This window comes from Hydra vulgaris, chromosome 12, assembly GCF_038396675.1.
Source record: "Hydra vulgaris chromosome 12, alternate assembly HydraT2T_AEP".
NCBI lineage: Eukaryota > Metazoa > Cnidaria > Hydrozoa > Anthoathecata > Hydridae > Hydra > Hydra vulgaris.
In genome coordinates this window covers 61,682,501-61,693,442 of record NC_088931.1, presented here as the reverse complement: position 1 = coordinate 61,693,442, position 10,942 = coordinate 61,682,501, and the positions used below count along the sequence as shown (strand labels likewise).

The window sequence follows — 10,942 nt, the reverse complement described above, 5'->3', positions numbered from 1 at the left end:
TTTAATAACAAGTTTATTAATTAGTCTTGATAAAGCAACATTCTATTTTGATATTTTGATTTTTTCAACAAAAAAAAATGTTTATATTTCTTTTGATATATTTATGTTTTTTAGTTTTTTCAAATTCAATTATTGAATTTAAATTTATTTTATGTATTTATTTAGATAAATTTTTTCCACAGTTAAAACTATATTTTTTAGAAATTATATTTAGAAATAGTGTTATTTTTTAATCTGGTGGTTTAAATATGTACATAATATTTCATAAATCAAAAGTTGACAGCTCTATTTTAAATAACCAATTTTCAAATTAGAAAAATATCTATTTTAAAATATTTATATTTAAAATATTTATTTATCATATTTATTGATATAAATCCAATAAAAAAATTTTATCCCTAATTATTTTAAACCTTTTTAATAACAATAAAACATCTTATGTTATTTGCAATATTTTAAAAGTAGTTTTTTTTAGTTTTTGTCATTGTGTGCTCTTTTTTTTATTTTATTGTGTACTCTTTATTATAGGTGTTTTTTATTATAGGTGTTTTTTATTATAGGTGTTTTTTTAAAGGATATTTTTTTTGAAAAAGAAGTTTTTTCTGCTCAATGGAAAATGAAGAGTTTGAAATTTTGACAAAAGATGGCTATGGAACTCCATCATTCGAAAATTTGTTTTGGAATAAAAGGCAGCAAATGAAATGGAGCATGACATTATTTTTTGGTTGTTTTCTTTTATATTCATCTCGTACGTCAATGAGTATTTGTGTTGTTGAAATTGCTAAAGAATATGATTGGGATAAAAGTTTATCAGTAAAAAGTTTAGTTTTATCATAAGGTCTTTGTTGATATTTTATAGTTTTAGTGTTGCCTGGTTCCTCAGCATGCCCCAAGGGTATTAGGGTAATAGGGCTTGTGGAAAATTACAAAAACAAAGAAGCATTATTTCTTATGCTTTTTGTCAGTTTTTGTGTTTTCTGATTTCAGTTTTTAATTGGCTAATTTTTACTTTGACAACAAACTTGTTATCATGTAAATCTGAAAAACTGTTAAGGTCAGGGGCCATTTTCTTGTCTCTCAATTAAGTGATTAGGAGTCTAAAATTTCAGCTTTTCAAGTGAAGTAATGTAAAAACTTGTTAACTATGGTTAACAAGATAAACAACTTTTAGGGCAATAAGACTTGCTCCATGTATTTTTTTGTAATAAGTCTTGTTTGATTCAAGCCATATGAAATTTTTTACTGGCAGTTTAACTAATATGTTTCTCAATATTCTAGGAAACATGTTTTAAAAGACTGTATTGTAAACTAATTCTAAAAAAAATGTATAGGTTTTTATCGAGAGTTAAAAATTATTATTAATAATGTGTTTTACAAGTATATAGGAGAGCTTTCTATGTTTTATTAACATCCTTAAACTGTAACAAATACATAATTGCTCCCAACTGCAATGGTTCCCAACAAAGTAATGTGATTAATATAGTAGTGGTGCGGTAGAACACTTGTTATGTTAGTGAGAGGTACAGAGTAAATCCCACTACTAACCCTAGTAGGAATTCACCTAACTTGTTTTTCTATGAAGCAGGTGTTTCGTAGTAATAGGACCAAGTTGTTGTAATTAAAACTAACAAAATATATATATATATATATATATATATATATATATATATATATATATATATATATATATATATAATAATGAAGGGATCTTTTCAATATTGCAATGCACTGCAATGGCCCTCTTTATTGGAATGAAATGAAAAAGAATGTTTTAAGTTTTTTTAATTTACTGTCAAGTAGGAAAAAGTATTGAACACTCTTTTAATATATATTGGGAGGTTCTCAAATCATTATTACAGATATTGTGTATCATTATTACAGATGTGTGTAATATCTTGTACATTAAAAAATCTTTTTTAGTAATGAAGACTTGATCTAGATTATTATATTTACTCTGAGTATTGAGAGAAAAGAAAGTCTTTGGTTGTACAAATAAACCTTATTTTTTCATATTTTAACTAAAATCAACTATAAATATATAAGAATATTCCAAATATTTTTTGCGTGTTTTGATTCTTAAAGAGTGCACTTTAATTTTTCAGAAAATTAAAGTATAGTAAAAAAAAAAAGTCCAAGTATTAAAAGGTTTATGATTGGTTCAATGTTCAAGTACTAAAAGGTCTATGATTGTATGTATTATATGTATGGTTATATGGGTTGTATTATATGGGTTGAGCTTTTACCATTTTTTTACCATTTTACCGGTAAATTTTGATGGTAAATGGTAAAAATTAAGAAAAAAGTGTTTTAAGCTTTTTCTGCCATTTTAATTAAATATTTATATCAAAACAAACAAGTTTTGAACTTTTTAATTAATTTTTCCATTACAAATGGCGTCTGATGCCACTTGATGCATCTTATGAATTAAAAGAAAGTGTTAGTGTTTATTTTTTTTAACTATTTTTTATTCAATTTTATTCAATCATTTTTATTCAATACTATTATTTATTTAGTCAAATAGTACTTTAGTCAGTCAACTGACACACATAAAATAATTACAGTTTTCATAAAAAAGTGTCTGGAGTCTGGAAACATGTAAAAGATCGTTCTGAAAGTGTTTGCAAGATATGTGGGAACAAAACTCAGTTCACAGGATCTACTACAGAAATGTGGTACCATCTTGGTCAAAAACATGGGATAAAAAAGCCCCAGGACAAGAAAGAAACAAGAAAACCTGCAGCCAAAACAGCCCCCAAAATCGGATTGGATTTGGACGGATTTAGTTTTAATGCTTTAACCAAAAGCACATTCATTCGGTCGGCAATGACATAAAAAGGCTATGATTTCCCAAAAAACCACAAAAAATCCATTCAGCTGGTGAAAAACTATTCTGCCAGTGTTAAAGCTGAAATGAAATATTAACTAAACTCATTGTTGTTGAACGGAGAACATCTTTGAACTTGGCTGATTGCATTGTTTGTTCTGTCACTGACGGGGCTTCAATGATAGTCAAGTTTGGGAAAATTGCTCCTACCGAACATCAAACTTGCTACACTCATGGGGTTCATCTGGCCGTTCAGGAAGTTTTGTACCAAAAAAATCAGAGCAACAATTTGGGCGAGGAAAAAGTGGAGAGCGACAATGACGAGGAGGAAGATTCAGATTCGAAGGAAGATTCAGATTCGGACAACGAAGAAAATTCCAAATTCATTGATGACAAAATCAATGAAAGCATTTCTCTCCCAAAGGTCTAAGTTTATTTCCAGTCTGTCATCATCAAAGTTCGGAAGATTGTCAAGTTGTTCAGGAAATCTCCAGTCAAAAATGATGTGCTTCAGAAGAAGTTAAAAAACACCACGGCCAAGAAGTTGCTCTTATTTTGGACTGTCAAACAAGATGGAACAGCCTCTTGGCAATGATTCAAAAGTTTTTAAAAATCAATGAACAAGTTGGAGTTGTTCTTTGCAGACATTTCTCCAAGTCTCATTTGCACAGAGCAAGAGTTAGACATCTTGACTGACATTGTTGATGCCCTTGAACCAGTCAAATTGGCAACTGAAGCTCTTGGCAGGAAAAATGCCACCCTGTTGACAGCAGAGGGAGTCTTCAAGTTTCTGATCAATAAATTGAATCAGAAAAAATCCAGCCTTTGCATCAGAATGAAAGATGCTGTCTTAAAGCCATTTACAGAGAGGAGACAAAGCAACTTGGTCAGTCTGTACAAATATTTGTCCAACCCAGACTGCCTTGACGAAATTGAAGAGCATGAAATTTCTCTCCAGGAAGAGTTGGAAGAGGCCATTGAACATTCAGCCAAAAAGCAGAGACATAACTCAAATGATGAGTTTAAGGCCATTTCAAAAGAAATGATGGTCTTTAAAGCCACCAGCAAAAGAACTGCAAATCTTGAGCTGTTATTCAATGCTCTGGAAACTATCCCTCCCACAAGTGTTGAATCGGAGAGAGCATTTTCTGCTGCTGGACTATTTGTCACAAAAATTTGATCCAGAATGAGTGATGACCTACGTGACACTTTGTGCTTCCTTAAAGTCCATTTTTTGTTGAAAAATAAATCCTAAAAATTGCAGTTTTTGTGTTTTATTCATAGCTATGTCTAAATTATGTTAAGGAGTCAAAAAAGTTATTTCAAATTTAAAAAGGTATTTTCAGTTTGCATTATCTTAAAATGAGTACAGTATTCTAATTTTTTTTTTTTTTTTGGATTTTTAGGAAAATTATTACCTCACTAATTGCCTTTTTTCATTATGAAAAAATACCTATATTTTCAGTGGTATTTTCATTAACTTAAAGTAAATTAAAAATTAATTAATAATTGATTTCGTTAATCTCAATAAAAACTAAAATTAGGAGTTATCTGAACCACAAAAATTAAAATTAGGAGTATCAGAAGGACAAAAACTAAAATAGATCAGCATCAAAAAGATCAGCATCACAAGTTTTACATACTTGCTCTATGTGTTTAGAATTTAGTGCGTTTTGAATGCAAAACTCTCAGACTTGTTTACCATGTTTGGAATTTCTTTTATGTTTGACTATTGACCCGCCAAAATTACATATAATCTTTTGTTACAAAAATGATTAAAGTATCTAAAGAGAGGAATTAGATTATCTAGGCTGTTGGCTGATAGGAAATGTGATCATTGTGTATGGATATTATTTATGATAAAAAAAACAACTGATAAATCTGCATGTCATGTGTTTTATTCATAGCTATGTCTAAATTATGTTAAGGAGTCAAAAAAGTTATTTCATAAGAATTTCTATTTTTTTAAATTTACCTTTTTTTTTTACCATTTACTGCTAAATTCCTTTATTTTTACCAATTTACCAGTAAATTTAAAACCCAGTAAAAGCTCAACCTACTATGTATTGCAAAAATGTTGTATAATATTAGGATTTAAATGGTTACAATATATACAAAGGTTATCTTATGATTTGTTAAGTGGAATGAATCTATGTTTTAGTTTCTCTTTGATTTTAGCTTTCTTTGCAGTCTGGTTTGTTCTGGGAATTTTCAATTTAAATTGTTCTTAGTTTCAAAATTTTTTTGCACAGTTTACTGCTCTTGCATGATAACAGATCCTGTTAATCACCAGCATTGTATATTTGGTTAGTAAACATTGATCTGTCTATATATAAAGGATAAATTTACATACATCGTATGTATCATATATTGCACACATTGACTGAGTAAATTAAGAGTTTTGATTACGGCAACATTTTTTTTTTTTAATTTGTCATTATTCTTTGTTTTTTCTTCTTTTTTTGAAAATTTAAAGTGCACATTTTAAGAATTATATATATATATATATATATATATATATATATATATATATATATATATATATGTATGTATATATATATGTATATATATATGCATATATATATATATGTATATATATATGTATATATATATGCATATATATATATATATGTATATATATGTATATATATATATGTATATATATATATATATATAAATATGTATATATATATGTTTATATATATATATGTATATATAAATATGTATATATATGTTTATATATATATATATATATATATATATATATATATATATATATGTATATATATATATATTTAATTTAGGGTATGGTAATGTCAGCATTTTTCTTTGGCTACATCCTTACTCAAATACTTAGTGGAGTTCTTTCTGATAGATTTGGCGGTGAAAGAGTTTTGTTTCTATCAGCAACAATTTGGTCAATTTCAACATTTTTAATTCCATTTGTTAAAAATATTTTACCTGTAAATGTTGGTTTCATAGCTTTGCGAATTCTTACAGGTGTTGCTCAAGGTGTGTTATAATAAAAAGAGTTTTAATTTTTATTTTTATTTTCTTATCATAATGAAACAATGATAAGTGCGTTTAAAGTTACCATGTTTAAAGTAACTGTTTAAGTAACCATGTGTAAAGGACATTTATTTAATGTAATCATGTTTAAAGTAACTATATTTAAACTATCCTTATTATAAGTAATCCCATTTAGTGTAAATGTTTTTTTATGTGTAATTATGTATATGAATTTACTCCAAACCTGGCTGTATTTTATATAGTTGGAGTTTATTGAATGTCAAATTACATTTTTGCATTTGTTTCTTACTTTTCATAGTCAATGTATATTTGCTTATTTTTTTAGGATTTTATTTCCCAGCTCTAACGTCGTTAGTTTCAAAAAACATTCATCCGAACAATCGAAATTTTGCATACAGTTTTGCTGCATCTGGTACATCTATGGGGTTTGTTCTTTTATATAAATTTTATATATATACATATATATGTGTGTGCGTGTATGTGTATATTTATATACACACATATATATATATATATATATATATATATATATATATATATATATATATATGCAGCACTAATTATATAATAGGTATAAAGAATGATAATAGTATAATAAAAGTATAATGAGGTAATAAAAAGTATATATCCATGAACTTTTTGTTTTATAAACTTAAGACAATCAGGCATTCACAAAGGCAAATTTAAAAAGGTATTTTCAGTTTGCATTATCTTAAAATGAGTACAGTATTCTAATTTTTTTTTTTTTTTTGGATTTTTAGGAAAATTATTACCTCACTAATTGCCTTTTTTCATTATGAAAAAATACCTATATTTTCAGTGGTATTTTCATTAACTTAAAGTAAATTAAAAATTAATTAATAATTGATTTCGTTAATCTCAATAAAAACTAAAATTAGGAGTTATCTGAACCACAAAAATTAAAATTAGGAGTATCAGAAGGACAAAAACTAAAATAGATCAGCATCAAAAAGATCAGCATCACAAGTTTTACATACTTGCTCTATGTGTTTAGAATTTAGTGCGTTTTGAATGCAAAACTCTCAGACTTGTTTACCATGTTTGGAATTTCTTTTATGTTTGACTATTGACCCGCCAAAATTACATATAATCTTTTGTTACAAAAATGATTAAAGTATCTAAAGAGAGGAATTAGATTATCTAGGCTGTTGGCTGATAGGAAATGTGATCATTGTGTATGGATATTATTTATGATAAAAAAAACAACTGATAAATCTGCATGTCAAGAACAGGACAAAAATAATAAGTGAAAAAAATGAAATGCAAAAAAATAATTTGAAGCGTAAAATTGATGAAATTGATTCTAGGGCTTGGCAAAAACCGGAAAATTTCAAAAAACTGGTTTTCAGTTTTATTAAATTGTAAAACTGAGTAACACCAGTTTTTTTTATTATAAAAGCAAATTTTTATTTCTGCTGTACAAATCCTATGTAACCTAGAGAATTAATATACTGGAACTAGATCTGTAAACTAGAGAAAATTTTTCATACTTAAACTAAAATAAAAAATTTAAATTTTTTTGATAGTTATTTAACATTAATTTTTATCAATAGTGACATTAATATCTTTTTTTATTCATTATTAATTTAGTTCAAATCTAATAACACCTATTTTTTATTTTTATACCATTTATAACTGAATATGCTATTCTCAACTAAAAATTATTCTCAACTAAAAATTAAATTATTCTCAACTAAAAATTAAATTATTCTCAACTAAAAATTATGCATGTAATGTACTGCATAATTTTGTTTTACAAAAGCATAATGTAAAAATATACTATGTTTTGTTTTTGTATTGTTTTAATTTTTTATATTAGTTAATAAAATTAAACAACAATAACAAAAAGTTAAGCAAACAAGGTGAAACAACAAATGAAAATACAAAAGAAAAAGAAAAAAGTTAACAAAATACTTTAAGTGTTATTTTGATTATTATAAGTATTTTAAAATTTAAATATCATTGAAAGATTCTGTCAGTATGTAATCTATTAATAATCAATAGAAAAAATATTGAAATAAATAAAACTAAATGTAGTATCAAAGTGCTTTTTAAAATTATATATATTTTCACAATACTTTTGCTTTCCGCATTACTTGTTTGGTTGTCACAACAAGAAGTCTTCAAACTATTTATCTATTTAGTAATGTATAATTAACAACTGGTTCTGCGGTTTTTTAGAAAAGAAAAATATCGCTTTTGGTTTCAAGAAAATCGAACAAAAAAACTGGTTAACCACGTGTGGTTTCCATTGGTTGCCAAGCCCTGATTGATTCTACATAAGACATTTGTGGTAATGATCTTTTGCCACGTAATGAGCTGCACTTTAGGAAACAAACAGCAAGTATAGTTGGATTGCAATGTCAGCTAAAGACTTGTTGTTCGCCCAGCATAGCAAGCATATGTGGAAAGGATTTTTTCATCTAGTGGAATTTTAACTGTTGAACATTTTAATCAAATGAAAAAAACATTAGAGATGAAAGTTTTTATGAAACTGGATAAGAATATGTGATTAAAGTACAATTACATATTTTCTTTTAGTTTCAAAAAAGCCCATCTCAATATAATTGAATCATTGAATGAGTGTTTCTTTTTGACAATATTTTGTTTTCTTATTTAGATTGTTTAATAATATGTTAAAAAATCGTTTTAATATTGTTGTATCCCGTCAAAAATTGCTGAAAAAATTAATAGAAGTAAAATATTCACTGAATTTGGAACTAAAATAAGTAAAACATTTATAATGATAATTAATAAATTAATATCCTGTCAAAAATTGATAGAAGTAAAATATTAACTGAATTTGGAACTAAAATAAAGCATTTATAATGATAATTAATAAATTAATATCCTGTCAAAAATTAATAGAATTAAAATATTAACTGAATTTGGAACTAAAATAAGTAAAACTATTATAATCTTAAGAACTGAATTTCAAGAAAACTGATTCAAGACTTATAACTGATTATAACTGATTCAAGACTTATAGGTAGGAATTATTTTATAAGTAAAACCAAATGTTAGAATTAAATCAATGCCACAAGAACTTAATAAAAACTGAAATAGTTAATATATTTAGAACTTAAATATCATTGTGTTGCATAAAGAAAAGTGTTGATTTGATTGAAAAAATAGATCATTAAAATTTTTATTGACAGCTAAAACATAAAAGTGGAGATAAAAGCATTACCCTTTCAATCCCACACTACTTTAAACAAGCCACAAGTTTAAAATCTGATACACTAATTGAATTTTTTCAATCCATAAACTTTAGCTTTAAACTTTGGGTTTTTCATAAAACACCAGTTGTTTTTACAGCTTCTTTGACAAGTTTTTTTGATTGTTTGTTTTCAAAGAACATATATCAAGAGCCTCCCTGTTCTTTTAAGAAGCAATTTGCATAATTGAACAAGACTTATAACAACAAGAAGTTGTGTTGTTGTTATTAAAAATTTCTGTTATGCCAAGTTATAAGAGTTGCAACAAATTTTTTTTATACATAAATATACCGCCAGTCCAAGTTTTAACCCTTAATTGATGTATGTATGGAAATTTCTATCTATCCTCTGCCAAGTTTGAAAGGTTATGGTTAGACTGTTCCAGAAGTGTTACATTGGATTTTCACTGGGGATATGAGAGCATGGTTAATATGAGATAATATAAGTATTTAAACAAATTATACTCATAAAATATTAGTATGATAAATGTGATTACTACAGAAAAAAAATGTATATATATATATATATGTGTGTATATATATACATATATGTGTGTGTGTGTGTGTGTGTGTGTGTGTTTAATGAATTAAAGTTATATTATTTAGATTAAAAAATTTTATTGTTTATTTAGATCAATATTCTCTGGTTTGATTGGATCTTTGCTTTTAGATTACAGTGGCTGGCGGAGTGTATTTTTGTTAATCGGAAGTTTATGCATGATATGGGTTTTTATGCTTAAAATATTTATTCAGCTAGATTTTAACTATGATAATATCGTTGTTGTAAACCAAAATGTTGTAAGCTTTAATTGGAAATCTTTGAAAACAAGTAAGCCATTCTGGTGAGTTTTATTTTTTATTTTTGAAATATTGCAATTTAAAACAACATATATCCATAAAAAGGTAATTAAAATATTAATCATTTATTTATATTTACAATTTTACAATAAGAAATTATAGTGTATTGAACATTAATCATAAACTCAAAACTAAGTTTTTATAGACTTTTATTTTTTACAACTTACTAAAAATTATTGAAGTAAAATGACTATATAAAAAATAAGTATAGAAATGGTGCATAATAGACCATGACCCATATTATACAGGTCATGATAAGTCCATTATTACACATATTTAAGTTTTGCATAAGTTTATTTCCGCATGTTTTTTAAGCTTTTTATACCAATTGTAAGTAATCTACTCATTTCAAGCGGGTATTCAAAATATTGCTTAGGCAGGTACTAATATATATCAGGGTTCCCCCTCCTTAAAAACCTTAAATATCTTTTTTTTTTTAAACCTTAAAAGTCCTTAAATAACCTTAAAAAAAGTTAAAATTTGACTGCTCTAATCATCTTAATCATCTAGGAATTTTTATTAAAGTGTATGGATTATACATATTAATAAAGAAGCAAATATATAATTCTCTGACAGTTTGCAAACCTATATTTTTCTTTTATATATATATATATATACACTACCGGCAATTAATTTGAGACCAGTGATGAGAAAACAGTAATTATATTAAAAATCAATTAAATCTATCAGTTATATTTTCGTTTATGTTTTTTTTTGATCTCAGTGAAAAAAGAAACTACAAATTAGTTCATGAAATATACTTTATTTAGTTTTCTTCACATATATTTCTAAACAAATAGAAAACTTAACAAACATTAAAAAGTTAAATTATAAGGTCTTTATTAATTTGCACAAGTTTCAAATTTTGCGTTCATCAAAATAACCACCACGTTTCTTCATTACTGCTTCACATATTCTTGGCATATGAAAGATTAATTTGTTTAAAGTTTCCATGGTTACAGCTTTCCAAGCCTTTTGCAGTAACTCCCATA

The 10,942-nt window shown here is 26.1% G+C and overlaps 1 protein-coding gene across 2 annotated transcripts in view; it reads left to right on the top strand.

The window, feature by feature from the left end:
• The first annotated feature begins 541 nt into the window (after positions 1-541).
• The window catches only part of LOC136071698 (voltage-gated purine nucleotide uniporter SLC17A9-like), a 27,282-nt gene continuing 16,881 nt past the window's right edge, over positions 542-10,942 (top strand). The window contains exons 1-4 of one of the 2 annotated variants that reach the window (XM_065813990.1): positions 542-813; positions 5,629-5,836; positions 6,180-6,279; positions 9,725-9,934. In XM_065813990.1, coding sequence (XP_065670062.1) covers positions 610-813; positions 5,629-5,836; positions 6,180-6,279; positions 9,725-9,934 — 722 coding nt within the window. In that variant the 5' untranslated portion in view covers positions 542-609. Of the gene's footprint in view, positions 814-5,002; positions 5,131-5,628; positions 5,837-6,179; positions 6,280-9,724; positions 9,935-10,942 lie in introns of those variants that run through there. The other variant, XM_065813991.1, reaches the window with a different exon arrangement.